We start from the raw sequence: 16,134 nt of genomic DNA, 5'->3' as shown, positions 1-16,134 counted from the left end.
ATTACGTAAAAAACTTTGTGAATTATTAAAAATGTCCAGTGTTTTTCTGTAAAATTTAGACTCCGTAGTATGAGAGCTTGATTCAGTTCGCCACAGCAACTTCGTATAAAATGAACTAAGTAAGCACTCAGAGTGCCAGGCTAGAGGATTCTTTGGTACTCACCAGAGACGTCGAAGTGTTGTGTCAGAGGTCGTGAGCGCACGGGATGGTGGTGAGTTGTGGAGTGAACCCCAAGCAGATTTTACCTCACGTTATGTACTTGTGGCCCCAGTGTTGTATGCGTCGTGTGGCTGAGAATTGTCCTCTCTCTGTCTCCCTTGCTCCACCTCGACGCCTCTCACCCACGATCCAACTCTTTCCACCCCCACCTCACCCCCTCACCCTTTCTACATACATATCATGTCGTCCTCTTGTGTTATTTTATTTTCTTGTTTCATCTATCTTCGTGTTTATGGTCTACTAATTTCACATCCACATGTCTATTCATTATTTTTTCTTCAGTGTCAAGTAATATGTAGGAACCCTTCCCTGTTTATTTAACTTATGGCTTCGCAAACCACGCTGGATAAAATTACACACTGAGGAGTTTCACAATCTGTACACATCACCAAATATTATTACGTTAGCCTAGAAGGGGATTAAGATTTTGCTCTAAACTTTTGGATTTAATGAAAGATGGAAAATTTTGTGATTAAGTGAACGATTATCAACTTTCCGAGAAGGACTCTGCACCGTAGTTAGTTAATAAGGCCTTCAGATTCCACATGATGAAAATAACATTTAAATTGTTTTTTTATTTTATATTTAATGTTCTAGAGCCAAAATAAGGGCTTATTGAATTACGTACAATTAATAATCTTAATAAAATTTGTCATGTATAATTTAACAAAATAGTATATAATATTTATAATAAACTATTTACTTTTATAGAAATGAAAACAACGATGGTCTTAAAAGTCTGTATAGTTTTGAGAAAAAGTATTCGAGTTGTATCTCCTTGTTCATTACGTTTTATACAGTAATATGTCTGTTTGCCATTAAATTTGTTTGTACTTTGGTACAATGCCTTAATTACTAGCAGAGTTGTTTAAAAATAAGTATTTTAGGTATTTTTTATACTCGAGGCTAACAGCAACGAAAAAACAGAAAACAGTAGCGCATTCATTCAGATACGCTTGTTTACGTGAGAGCTTATATTTTAGAGTCCTGGAAATACTTCGGCGGATTTTTTTAAATACAGTCCCAAGAGAAATTACGTAGAATTAAGAAGGAAGTAACGCTGTAGAAAGACGCCGACTTGTGTCACTGGCTCGTAATCTTGTACATTATTCCAAACAAACGCCTCAAAATAATAACTTCTAGGCGTATTCATCTTCAAACTTCCTTATAAGTTTCTTTTTCAGGTTATGATGTATAGTTATTGTTTTGAAACTTGCATAAATTTCTTATCCCCCTTTACATTTCATGCATTTCTGAGCGTAATCATATATGTATGAGCATAATTATAACTTATATATATATAATTTTGCTCACAAATATATAAACGTTTTATTCTGAAAAATTGGATGTTAAATACTGCGTGGGAGACGTACACGTATGGGAAACATATAAATGTAGACGAAATCAAAGTGAACGGACTGGATTCAACTGGCTCGGGTTAGGGCGAAGTAGCTGGCGCTTTCCGGATTAGGTTTTCGGACCAGAATTGTATATGCTCGTATCGCTTCCATGCTTGTCACGTGCTGTTGCACTATAAAACTCTTTGTAGTATCGAGACCTGAGATAGAGAAAGAAAATATAAAAATGTTTACATATATATGATAAGAATGGCGTTAATGCGGGGGCAGGCTTGTTAAAATTAATATATATATATTTTTTTTGTGGTATCATATAGAAATTTTTTCAACTTGTGTAGCTCGAGTCAAAGAACGCTATGTAGATCTATTCGCGCAGGTATCGAATGCACCTAATTGGCGTAATTGTGACAGGGCTCAAATGTGCAAGATTCCATGATGATTAATCCCACATGAATTCCTGTACAAGAATAATGAATAGCCAAGCCTTTGCTTGCATCAGCAGTACATCATTAGTTACAAATTGCCGCTGACCAAGTCCTTTGTAACAGCCATGCATACAGAAACCTGCTTTATCTGCCTTGAAATTGCTCAAACGAATGGATTTTCTCTTTGTATCGACTATCATGATTAGATTTATCAAGTTTGTGTGAGTCTCCTCCTCCCAATACTTTTTAAAGTCTTTCACTAACTCAATGATAGCAAAGCCTGAAGATCTGTCATCACCGAAACTAAAGCCCATCATCGGACGTGATTCTGAGCCGGTTCTCTATACCTCCATTCTTGATAACCTCGTATCTTCATAAGGCCCATCTTAATGTTATCATCCTATCACCTTCATTGTATTCGACATGGCCATTGCCGAAATCCTAAACGCATTTCCTTCCTGTCCAAACCTAACCACACTCTCTGCCCCTTGCATTCTTCTTTCACTATCGTCGTTTTATGTACAAATCACGTATTTCTGTACTATGTAAATTAAGTCCTACTTAATCTCTTTCGGTATCAGATATTTTCCTGAATAGTTTGTTTTCAGACACTTGTGATTTATATTTTTCCCTGAAATTACGAAACAATTGTCTTACACCCACACAAGCCAGCAGGCGAAATATCTGTTTAGTAAAGTATACGAAACGATAATATTGCTCGAACTGAATAATAAGCTTTACAGAACCTGTTCGTCTCCTAATTTTGTAAAGAGTTTTATTTTTGTTTCTCAATGTAATTTCCATAAATATAAATGTTTAATTATTCTCGAACGCCGAATAAAAAATGTAATATTTTGAGTCTAAACAGCAGCTTATTCAGGCTGTTCAATTCCAGCCGTTTCTAATTCTGTTATGGTATATTCTGAAGCAAAATTTTAACGAAGAAACTTGACATTAATCTTGCTAATTATTTTCTTCTCTAATCTTCCGAAAGTTTTTATTTAACTCCTTTTAGCAGAAGGTTGGACGGAATTTTAGAAGGGGGCACTTTCCCTAAATTGTTTACGAACATTTTTCATGTATTCTGACAAATGGTGATTAGAATATGGAAATTGTACGCCATCCTGTTCATGCAATACGTATTTAATTCCCTCAGAAGAAGATTTTTTATAATATTGAAATGACACACACTTATCGAAGACATCCACAGTATTTTTTCTTATTTCCCATCAAGAAATGTTGCTTGGGATATAAATAATAGAATACGTTCGTCGTTTTCACAAGTTTCTTAGTAAGTGAAAGTGGGGGCACAGTATACAAACAGTTAAGCCTCGGTGATTCTTAATTAATGGTAAAGCTCGCGCGATAAATCTGTTGATGTTTTATTGACTGAAATGCATATTATCTCTGTTCATTGACCAATTTTCTCATATCAGAGAGATTATTGCTCATTGGATTTTGAACTCATGCGCGTAATTAATTGACCATACTGCGGAAACCATAACCTAACTGCACGTAGGTGTGTGGTCGCTTCGAAGTATTACACACAAACGCTAATTTTCTGGCTTCAGAAATTCTTAACGATTGTATAGCAATTCATTGTCGGCTTCAATCCTGGCACTTAATGAACAGCAGTATTGAAGATTTCTGTCTTCTGGGTTGTTGCGCTGTGTAGTCTGGTCGATGTTAACCAACGTTTCAGAGGTCATACTGCCTCCGTCATCAGGGCGATGAGTATGAAGATTTCCGTCTTCTGGGTTGTTGCGCTGTGTAGTCTGGTCGATGTTAACCAACGTTTCAGAGGTCATATTGCCTCCGTCATCAGGGCGATGAGTATGAAGATTTCTGTCTTCTGGGTTGTTGCGCTGTGTAGTCTGGTCGATGTTAACCAACGTTTCAGAGGTCATACTGCCTCCGTCATCAGGGCGATGAGTATGAAGATACTGTCATCGCCCTGATGACGGAGGCAGTATGACCTCTGAAACGTTGGTTAACATCGACCAGACTACACAGCGCAACAACCCAGAAGACGGAAATCTTCATACTCACCGCTGTGAGAACCTCAAGTCTTACAACAGCAGTATTACCCGCTGGTGATGAATGGAGTTATCCCTTCACTTCCCCATAAGATTTCATTGCGTAGTGCTCAATGAGTAGCAGAGAAAACTTTGCTCTAATGGAATGTCCTAGTACAAATCATCATCATCTAGTGCACTTTCTTTTACAAGGACAGGTTGTCAGCCTATCGCCCCCAAAAAAGTACAAATAGGCTATTTCTTTAAGCTATCGCAAGAAATGTTTGGGGTTTATTATTATTATTATTTAACGACGCTGTTTCAAATTTAGTAATTATAGACCTCAAATCAGATGGGAAGGGGAAGGTGGTTATGAATTGTAAGTAGGTAAGTATGTGGAAGGATGCGGTCGTGGCGTGTTTCAATATTTTCCTGGACGTGTTCAATGAAACCTTATGATAGCCGGTAACCCGACAAGATTTGGACCAAGTACCTTCCAAATAAGCATCTAATGATTTACACCTACATTTTGGCATTGTAAGTAATGGAATTCCCTCATAGGGAATTCGACAAAGTTGTGTGGTCACTCTGAATGAGTATTGTTCGCAAAGTATTACAAGCTCTGGCTTATTTGTTTTCTCATTCTGTTGACAGTCCTTATTCATGCAATAAAGTGTAACAACAGATTTTCATCCCACAAGTTTTTTGATCGAATTTTATCTTGTTTGCGTATTGCCCACACACCATAATATTCCTAAAATTATCCGCGACCGAATTCTTAGCCGTAAAGTTTACCGCTGATAAAGATGTTGATTCTAACACACGACTTCAATAATCTTCTGTCAGTTAATTCTCTCCTTACCCGTGATTTCACATTTTCATTTTTATTGTTAGCATATTTTCATTTATAAAAGGGAAATGTGGGCTCATGAAATCACTAACTGTGTGTCCCCTTTCTCAACCAATTGACCACTTCCACGATTTGTCACTGGACGCCAGCACATCCTTGTACTTCCTAATTTCCTATAATCAATATTAACGACATGAAGGGCTTACGTCCTAATGTACGACCTCGAACTTACGTACTGTAATAGGTCGTCTGAAGGAACGTAACTTTCGTTACGGTAACTGTTATCTTAAATGTGAAACGACACGATAATGGGTCTTGCGAAAATTGCCATTTAACTTTCAATTTGACAGCGATAATTAATGAACCACTGGAACTAGGAATATGAAATTTCAAATTAAGATAAATTAAAATTATCTGTTAAAATGCTTTATAAAGCAACAGTTACGGACATGATTATGCCGGCATATGGATATGTACCTAACAATCTTAACACAAAATCTGTATTTAATCTAGACTTTCTGAAGAAAGGTATTATTGATAATAATGTGAAAGTGGCGTATTTAATAAAGAAAGCACTGAAGCGATTCTAAGTAACGAAACAAGATAGCTTTTAGTATCAGAAATTAGCTTGTGATGATCTACAGATAATAGTTTTACTCGGTTATATCAGGCGAATGCTGGAATAGTAGTTGAAATATCCAACGACAACTTATCTCAACTTCATTCCCAATTCCTCATAACTCAATTAAACATTGCATAATCTATACGGTTGAGTAGTCAGTCTTAAATGATCTTAGAACGAAATATATTAAACAGAATTAAGGATCTGTAGTTACTGATTTCATTCATCTGTTTTCTGCTGAGATGTAATAATAACTGAACAAACAGAAAGAAATAGTTTCCGCCTCACTTGTAAATCTTAAACGTGTTTTACGAAAATATAAAGTATGAAACAAGACGAGTTGTAGATAGTCGTTGTTTATCTCAGTGCGACAATTAATTGGAGAAATTTAATAACGTAACGCAAATTGTAATTCAGATTTATAATTCAATCTTTTGATTGTCAGATCCGTTTAAATTCTGATATTGAAGGCATGCATTTGGTGACGTAAACTCGAATTGGATAACAGATTAGTTTTCGATTTCCGAATCTTTGTACCGTCTCCCTATCCAATGTCGTGTGTTTCCGGTAACTCGAAATTCTTTACAATACCGTTGTACTCATAATTATTTCATACCTGACCTACGCTGTTTCGTGACGTTCGAATTTCTGTGGTGGTACGTCGGCCACTTCTACGATGATCCTTCTTGAGCGTTTTGGTATGCTTCTTTATATTCCTTTCCTTTTATACTACAATTTCATTATTTTATAATAATTCAATCAATATGAGGGTCAACGTGTCAGTCAGTCGTCTTTTAAACGGATTAAATTTATGGTCGGTGGCCATGTGGAACGGTCAAAGTGGATGCATAAACATAATTTCGATTATCGAGTCTGTACACCGCGCAACAACCCAGAAGATCGTCGAAAATACTTCAAAATGTTTATATCCGCCATATGTATTAGTGTTGTCATAATAATTTTCGAGATAATCTAAAGTTTACCTTTTACTTTCCGTGGCATGCTTTATTCTAATTAACATGTTAACCATTTATTATTGAGTGCTTAGGGGGAAAATAAATGGCGATGTGGCCCAGGGTAATGTGATTTTAACGTCACGTGCATGTGCTTCACAGGATGTCTCTTGTTTGTATCGAAATAATTTACCCTCCTGAAATGAAGGCTTTGAAATAAATGAAGAAGTACCACAGCCACAGATCAATTCAAGCTTATTTGTTTTTTGACATCATGAATTTGGTTTATATAATCCTGTCTATGCGTTGGAAAATATAAATATTAAATGCGTGCACGTAAAACTATCTACGCGGTGCACGTTCAGTTAATGTAAATAACCTGTTTTGTGGACGATTGTATTCTGGGTTATAGCGCCGTGTAGTCTCATAAAATTTTTTTTCGAAATTTCAGAGATTCTTCTTCCCTCAAAAATCATGGTGATGATGGGTTGGCACATATACCTGTTACGACGCAGTTGTCTCTAAATTAAATTTAATCCAAATCGATGGAGGCTGTCTTCCAGGAAACCTCACGTCTCACTTAATATAAATCCTTTGAGTAATTCTGGAATAAAAAATACATGACTTACCATTTTGCTTTATGAGGAAAGATTAGGCGAAACAGAAGTCACTATTAATTTTATCCACGTGCCTTGCAAATAAAGGACTAAAGGACATATAAATTGATTTATTTTTTAATTATTTATTGTATAAATTCTCGTAGGACTACCCAAAGGTCATGTAAGCCGTTACGTTGGTAATATTATACCACGCACACAATAAAGTTGATTTAATTCTAACAATTTCTTGTTGAACGGTTCTCATCTAAACGTTAATACCCGTTTTGTGTATGTATATGTATTTTTTTTTTTTTGCAGAAGAAACGAGCGTCATATATATGTATATATCTGACGATAATGCGCTTAACTAAATTGTCTGCTAAACCGAAGTTACTGAGTTGTTTAGATTTCTCATTTGCAACGGACAATGTAATTTAATTATTGTTGGCGGAAAATATAAAGAATTTTAATAGCGTGATAGTGTTCTAATTTTAACGATAGCTCCCTCTCTCAGATAACATGAGAAATGCGGGAAAGAAGGAAGTAAACATGTTTGAATTGTTTTCGTAATCAGGAGGGAGGAAGTTGCAGGAGAATGGAGGTTCTTCATAGGTTTTTATTATTCAAAATCTTCATTTTACGAAGAGAAATCTACACGCTATAGTTCAGACCGGCGATGTGAAGAACAAGGTCACTTGGAGGACTACAGCGTAATCTATGTAACTGTTTGTTTGAAATTATTTGGGTCTACCTGCACGGTTTGTTTCTAGTCGGGGAAGAGTCAGATATTTCCTCTTTTCCCTCTCTTTCTGACGTAGATTTTTCCACTTTTGTTTAGCAGAATTGGAGAAGTGAAGTGGGACAATGAAGTAGTGATTTTGTTATATGTTCGCCGTTTCAAAATAGAAAGATTAAAATACATTCCAAACGTGTATCTTCAGGGATTAAATAACAGTGGCCCTGTGCTGATATAGCACTCATCAGATTATTGTTTATATGCGTCCTGTGCTCTTATTTCCAGGTTTTTGCTTACTAATATAGAATTTAATTTTCCCCATGTGATTGTGATGGTTGGAATGGTTCGGAGGTTTTCATTGTTGCGGTGGTAATAATAGGACTTTCTCGTGGGTACGATATAGAATAGTCAAATGTTTATTATTCTGTGTGTTGTAATGGCTCAGTGGTAATAATGATAGCAGTAGTAATTGTGCTATCTTCATGGTTCAGTTTTATCACGAGTCATTTTTGGATACATTTTTACTTTCTTCTTGATTCGAAATTTGTTTTAATATATATTAAATCTTGTCCGTCTAATCACAATAAATTCTTATTAAATATTAAAATATTACAATAATTAACATTTAAAATATTTAAAATATTAAATGAAACATGAAAAATGATGGTCTAATGTAAATCGAATATTTCGATAAAGAACATCATTTAATATTTTAAATATTTTAAATGTTAATTATTGTAATATTTTAATATTTAATAAGAATTTATTGTGATTCGACGGACAAAATTTAATATATACTTATTATATCACAATATGACGCAACTTTACCATCTTATTTGTTTTAATGTTTTCTACTTCAAAACTGATAATTATTTCCCTCACTTTACTCCCTTCAAATACTGTGTCCTGTAGGTACTAGATTAATTTCTTTATCATAAAACTTGCGTCCTTGTGGTTCTTACACATGCATCAATTTGTTTCTATAATATCATTAACTTGAAACGAACCGTTGTAATTAAACGAGGGGCGTTATTTTCTATATCTCTTTATCAGTCACACATTTTATTCTTTTTATTTATTATTTTCGTACATTTTGCCTTTGTTCACCGCGATACAATTTTACAAAAATATATATGTAACTCACAAAACAAATGTACAGACTGTGAACCTCTGGGCTATTATTTTATTCTGAGTTGCATTTATACTGTTTAGAGTAGGGATGACTCTCTGAGATGATATATCACTTATATGAGACAAATATTTTTATGTATATGCCCCGTTGTTTACAACAGATCGTTGTCCTACTCTTTGTTAGTTGCTGTGGAAACACGGAAATCGACGTTACACCGTGCCTATGTATCATTTACTGGTTACCATGGTGACAGCGGCTTCACACACGGTTTAATTGCGACAGGGCAAAAAGAACTGAAATCCTAAAAACATGAGCTGGAAGTGGTAACTAATTGTCGATTTTCAAAGAACTTTATAAATGCTGGATCATTTTCCATTAAATGAAACGTAATTTCCTGCTCTCTGTTGTACGTTACATTAGCAAAGGTACTCGTTAAGATTTTATCACAAATCAATTTGCTTCATCGATTAGGCCTGCCGAGTCAAAAGTATGACTGATTGTCGGCTGGCTCCGGCCTGATTTTGTGTTTGGCTTGTCATTTTAATGTATCTTTCCTGTTATTCCGGTGACGCCGATTTAATTAATTATTTCGACTCATTAGTTGTGTAAGTGCACAGTTCATATCATCGGAAATACTCTACGGATTTCTGTGAAATGTTATTTATGTTGGGGAGGATCTATACTGAAACATTTGTAACGAATTTCGTTTTGTTCCGTAAAATTCCTACATACCACCTGCATTACATTCAATTCTAATCTGCCGTTATGAATTTTTTTTTTAGAAAGATAGGATTTTAAAACAATTTTATGCTTAAAAAATGTGAGTCAGTGGTTACCACACCTTTAATCTCGAATCACTTAAAAATTTGGTAAGGTTTTTGGAAGACCATGTAATGATTCTCTGTCAGTTGTTAACAATTTCAATATGCTGTGCTCTACGTTGGAAATATTAGAATGAAAACTTATAACAGAGATAATGTATTCCACAAGTAAATTATATTTATTTTTTCTTGTTTTATCTTATAATTAGTTATTGTATTTCGTGGATATAGTTGAGTTGTTAAAGTTTATGTGGGTTGGAACTACAAAATGTCACATGGAAACTTATGACAACGTACATCCTTGAAGTTATTAGGATGTTATGAAAAATGATCTTGTTTCAGATAGTGGGCGGATAGAATTAGGGTGAATGATAAACTCCTGGCACCCTCTCATCCCACCCGTAACCTTTTTTTAAAAAAATGAGACACTTCTCTCTTATTCCTATTTCTGTGCACGTTATTGACCGTGTCTGGTTCTTCGTGGGCATTCCAATTTGTGTTATGTAACAGGAGAGTTTATCCAGTTCACTATTTTTACATTAACGCCGTGCACTTCCCATAGCACATAGCACCATCCTGAGAAAGGTAAAAGTGGACCAGATTTCACTTTGAATGTTTTAGAAACATTTGCTTTATAACGTGTCTCGTACATTGCATGAATTTTCTACGCAGAAATATTTAACTTTGCGTTTATCTTGTTCGAAATACGGAAAGCTGTGATTCTGAACGGACTGTGGCAGTCCGTCACAATATTTGTAATCATTGCACTCACAGAATTTGTGGATATATGGTCCCTTAGCTTCACGATCAGCGAGTAACTTTCATAAACATTTCTTTTTCGACATACGTGTCATGCGTGAGGCGTTGATTGGACGAAAGATGAGGACGTGTGACTGGCTGATGCTTCTTATTCGGGAGGTCTCGTGTTCATATCTCGGCCCAGAAACCAGCTGTCATGACTGAGGTTCGTCATGATTTCCCCCAGTCCCTCCAAAATGCTGGTGTAGTGCCTCAAATTAAGGCATGGCCGCTTTATTCCATATCTGATTGTATGCATTGGCACTACTATAACGATTATAGTCTGTAATGTTACTAATACAATTACTGTTCACGTGCGGATTAACAAATAACTTTGCTTTAGAACACGGAAAAACGCGCAAGGATGTACACCAAGATAGGAGAAAGGTTTCCCTACGTTTTCTCAACATCGTTATATTAAAAGTAAATTGAAAGAATAAATTAAATTCCAGAACTGTAAAAGAGTTACAACAAAGCAGAGACAAATTACTAAACGTTTCATAAATACTGTAGGAAGGGAGATGTTTCTTCAGTGAACTGCAGGCTACACCAAGCAGCTATATCCGTAATAAGTACAAAATTGTATTAGTCTAATTTCGTTCCACAAGGAAGGAAAAGTAGATGTATGAAATGCAACCGTTTGCTCAGCTTTTGAATTAATTTGCCTGGTTTTTTACGAAATTTTATGCGAAATTTACGCCATTGGAGGTCACCCCAACCTCGTATGTCTTAATTTCATAAAATTATTGATAACAATATGGCGTAAATACGAACTTCTGAGGTTGTGACTACATTAGATCACTTTAAAATTATGCGTCATAATAGATATTTGAGAAATATGTAGCTATTCTAAAGGCAGTTTTTTTGTAGAATGTAAAATAATATATTGTCGCCTGTCGGGAAGTTTAATTTAGCTTTCGTGTCGATAGAGATAAATATTGAAATGCAAGAGTGAGGGATATACAGTGCTGTACGCGGATAGAAATATTATTTGTAAATCAACAATTGCAATCTGGAGGCAGTACAAAGCTTCTGGTTTGTATGTGACGTGTATTTTACGTCAGAATCTGTACTTACGATATAAGTGGAAGGCTGTCGTGAAAATGACGACGAAAAATTATATTTCAGGTTCTCACGGTGACAAGTATGAAGGTGTCTTCTGGGATGTGTGACGTGTAGTTTGATGGAAGTTCTCCGACGTTTCAGAGGTGCTTACTGCTTTCACCATCGGGGACCTGATGACGGATTCAGCAAGCAGCTCTGAAACGTCGGCGAACTTCTACCTGACGACAAGGCCCATAGTCCCAGAAGACAGTAATTTTCACGGTAATGAAACTTGGGGTTCCATAAAAAAGGGTACTGTCTTGATCAGCTGAATAACTATAAACTTATGAAGAAGGACTCTGTCCCGTGGAGTGAGTTTATTTCAACACAGTCTTAGGTTTAATGCGTAGGTTTTTATGTGGTAAAAGCGGGGTCGTAGAGCTATTTGCCTGGAGCAATGAAGTGAAGAGAATAATGTCTGATACGTCATTTTAGTTCTACGTTTTAACATTACGCTCCTTCATAGTGATATGAAAGGTCCTTACGAAAGTCATGAAGTAGAAATAATAACAGTTACCTGAATTCTTTGGTAGTTGAGTAATAGGGGATGGTCGCCTGTTTACGACGCACGTCTGGGTGCAGAATCTCGTATTGCTTTCATCTCATTAAAGGGCAACATCACATTTTGCCCTGGCCATTTTGAGGTCAACTTTGCGCACTGCTGGGCCTCGAAACATGGCCGTTTGTCTAATGTAAATTTCTTGTAACTTTCCCGCAAGGCTTCTGAAGGGAAGAGACCAGTTGGGAGACAGGCGCATGGAGAATGATAATATGAAAACGGGTCTTGAAAAACAGGATATGAGAAGGTGGAATGGATTAATCTGGCTTCGGATAGGAACCGATGAATGACTTATGTGAGCACGGTAATAAACGTGATAATACCGATAGATCTGTAAGAAATTAAGATTACGTAAGAAAGATTCTTACGTATTCATAGCAATAACCCTTAAAGCCAAAATTCCAAGTGTGCTTAATTTTACCAGTAAATCAAAAATACATTCACGAAGAAATTAAGAGCACATTTCATATGGGAATGCATAGTACTACTTAGTTCAGAACATTTATTCCTCCGTCATAGGTTAAAATGTACGAAACTATAATTTAATCTGCCTTCAACGAGAGCGTGATACCTGGTTTCCCAAAGGGAGACTCTGATATATGGTTATTTAGACCTGGAACATAATATATATGTCTAACAGCATAATAAGAAAAACATGTAATAAGAAGCTTTGTAGGTTTTACAAGTCACGAAGTACTGTCGTTTTTGAACCATGGATAGCGAACTAGGCAGTGCATGTAGCACGGATGATGTGATGAGAAATTCAGTCAAAATGTTTGTTGGTAATCCTGAATGGCATGGAAGAAATCACTTGGAAGACATAGGCCCAGGTGGGAGGATATTATTAAAATTGTTATTAATGAATACGGTGTGAGGGTGTGGTCTGGATCCGGCAGTAGACTGCTTGGCCAGCTTAGACACTGTACGGGGTAAGTTAGGTAATTGAATGAATAGGTGAGGAACCTTGTGATTTAAGGCTGATCATTCTGTCCGTCACACCTCTGATTAGAAATGTAGTGGTCTGGCTTTGACTGCCAGTAATTGCTGCACCAATTAATGACTAGTGTCCATTGATCTGATAAATTTTGGTGAAATTTCAGAATCACAGTAATGTGCAGTGATTTGTTCGTGTTAGTGGTTGTGGCGCGTCTAAAAAAGGCATGTCGTGCCATCATGTTATATCCCGAACATAATTTAGTGTACCAATGTTAGAGAGGCAAAGGTATGGTACCAACTTTTGAAACCGAATTATAATTAGGACTAGTATACACGAACTAAATGAAGGATTGATGTGTGAAATAGAAGAGGGTTTTTGCAAAATTTTAACAAATTCAAAAAGTTATTCTACATATGTGAAAGTAAATCTGTCCCACTGTACGCCATGTAGGCGCTTGGGGGGGGGGGAGACGGTATAACAAGCAGTTTACGAACATTCTGTTGCAGGGTTACCTGCGGCCGGCTTGATCGCGAATTCGATAGTGAGGAATGCAACAGAAACAGCAAAGGGTAAGTTAAATTCTTTTAGTAGTCGTATTAAAAGTGTTTTTCTCCTTAGGCGTTCATTTCTTCATAAAGTTACGCAGTCGCACGACATTTTACTTACATGCCACCATGATAATAAGGTGACCAACATGAAACAATATTACAGGCAGTTTTAACAGAATAAACATTAATTGATAATGTTTGATCCAGTGGTCCACAGGTTTTTTATTCCACAATAATAAATTATTTTGACTTATGATAAGGTCCAACCGCCGATTTTCTTATTCCATAAGGGAATAGAATTTCTTGACTACCTGAGCGACTATCAGCATGTCAAAATAGCCTCTGCTTCATGGAGTCAGTCAGTTACACAGTTAGTTAATTAGTTAGTTAGAAGCCCCTCCCATGGCTGTGCTCAAGATAACTATGGCTTGAAGCTGTTAGGGTTTAATTAACTTGTTACTATATTAAGTTGAAAGACGAATTTCGTGATTCGGTGGTAGTTATCTGCGTAAAGCTGAATCCTTAGATATGTGCACACTGTTACTGAAATTTACTGTATTATGTTAAGATACAGCCGTAATCGTGAAAGGTAAAACAGCATACACGCTTAAGTTAAATTTACTTTGAACGTAAAGTTTAAAACTCAACCAAGCGCCACTTATGTGAGTCACTGAATACAGCCGACAGTACATTTCCGAATCTGGAGGTTTCTATAGCTTATTAAATATTTAACCAGCGCGTAAATATTTCAAACACAAGCAATGATAAATAATTCAGTGAGATTAATATGTAATAATCACTCGCGTTTTATTAACTCCTGAATAATAAAAATCAAAATGTTGTGTCGTTTATTCATTTGTCTGCATACTGTTCCCAACAACGGAATCCTTCACAAAAGGATTCTTGTTAAGCTCCTTCATATGCAACTTCTTTCTAGCCTTCTCTTACTACCTTTATATTATGTACAACCTCTACAGGAAGTTCTTATGCTATCTCAGAATGTATTCTTCCTATATGGCGAAAAACCAAGTTTCACACGTGTACAAAATTACAGGTAAAATTTATTAAATAACTAAAATATATCATTAAGCATTATCCCATACTTCATTGATCAAATTAATTATTTTATGTTTCCTACTTTAACTTAACGTGAGTCCAGACAGCGAAGTCTGTAATTTAAGTATCTGGATTCCCTGAACAGCAAACGCGAAACTGTACTTGGTGTTTTATGTGGGAACGGATGAATGATTTTACTTCGGAGAAGACATCTTATAAGATCAAGGCTGAAATGGGAGCATTATACCTGACTGGACGTTATGAAAATACATTTTTGTGGTATGAATTTGACTGAAGTAATTCGAGCTCGATTCACATGTGGGGGTATTGTTAGCAGAATTGAAGGTTCAGGTTCTAGAACCACGCAGTAAGTTCGTTTAGTAAAACATTTGTACAGAGATCGCCGTTGCTAAGTAACGGTCAGCAATAAAGGAAATAGGTCAGGTCACACACAATTTTACTCACCTTTTATATAACTCTCGCGGATTTCTAAGCGCTAACCGAACCATTTTCATGCACAAATCGTAGGCCACATTGAAGCAATTTAAGAACACCTTGAAGAAGAGAATCGAGATTCTAAGCAGCAAGCTTCCAACACTCTATTAATTTGTCTAGAATCGGGTCATTTATTGAACAGACAAAACGCTAATTCGATATGTGTCAGGAGATAAGGTTTTATCTTTACAACACACCTGAGAATCAGTCTGTGAGACAATTGCATTACTCCTAACCAAACTTTCCTAGTCCCTGGAATGACCCATACATTCAGCTCCGTTCGTTTTGTAACTCAGTTTTGAAAGACACGACCTATTAATCACACCGTTCGATGTTGCCCTCTAAGAGCGAGAGGAAAGTTTACGAATAGCTGAAGTTACACATTTGTCAACTCCAACATCGGCTGTCTCGCGAATCTCAATTACATTATTTAACGTTAAGCGAATGGAACAAATTATTATGACTTTGAAGATGACGTCTTCTTGGGTTTTGCGACGTGTAGTCTGGTAGACTTTTATAAAAGTTTAAGAAGTTCTTCCTGCCACCATCATCAGGGCGATGGGTCAGATTATGCCTCCTGGTACCCATAGAAATGGAGGAATAATTAACAAAACACAACAGCAGATTTTGACAGATCGTCTGCCGTTTTGCTGTAAAAGACAGCGGGATCAATATCTAAATAATTGAATCAGATCTGGGGTTCTCATGGAGGTGAATATGTCGAAGGTTATATTCAGTCCTGAAGATGGAGGCAGCGTGTTTATGAAAATCATCTGTATGCAGCTACTGTAACTACAGATAAATTGAATTATTTTACCAGCATGTTAAGTTCTACAACGTCCGTTTGAAATGCTTTTTGATATGTTAAAGTTCTAACAAAATTTAAAGAAAACTAATTTCTGGCTC

At 36.2% G+C, this 16,134-nt stretch overlaps 2 protein-coding genes across 2 annotated transcripts in view; one reads left to right on the top strand and one right to left on the bottom strand.

Moving 5' to 3' along the window:
* Positions 1-306, bottom strand: part of LOC110828320 (allatotropins-like) — a 50,514-nt gene extending 50,208 nt beyond the window's left edge. Inside the window, exon 1 of the mRNA XM_022060944.2 lies at positions 164-306. The gene's annotated coding sequence lies outside the window, so the exon portion shown is untranslated. The remainder of the gene's footprint in view (positions 1-163) is intronic.
* Positions 1-16,134, top strand: part of LOC110828317 (ubiquitin specific protease 10) — a 138,441-nt gene that overhangs the window by 70,687 nt on the left and 51,620 nt on the right. The window contains exon 2 of the mRNA XM_022060935.2: positions 13,636-13,698. Within this exon, the coding sequence (XP_021916627.1) occupies positions 13,678-13,698 (21 nt within the window). The 5' untranslated portion in view covers positions 13,636-13,677. The remainder of the gene's footprint in view (positions 1-13,635; positions 13,699-16,134) is intronic.

This window comes from Zootermopsis nevadensis, unplaced genomic scaffold (genome assembly GCF_977971745.1).
Source record: "Zootermopsis nevadensis isolate Lab colony 2312 unplaced genomic scaffold, Znev_1.0 Znev_ptg000022l, whole genome shotgun sequence".
In the NCBI taxonomy this organism is placed as follows: Eukaryota; Metazoa; Arthropoda; class Insecta; order Blattodea; family Termopsidae; genus Zootermopsis; species Zootermopsis nevadensis.
The sequence above is the reverse complement of the archived record's forward strand: the minus strand, read 5'-3'. Positions and strand labels throughout refer to the sequence as shown.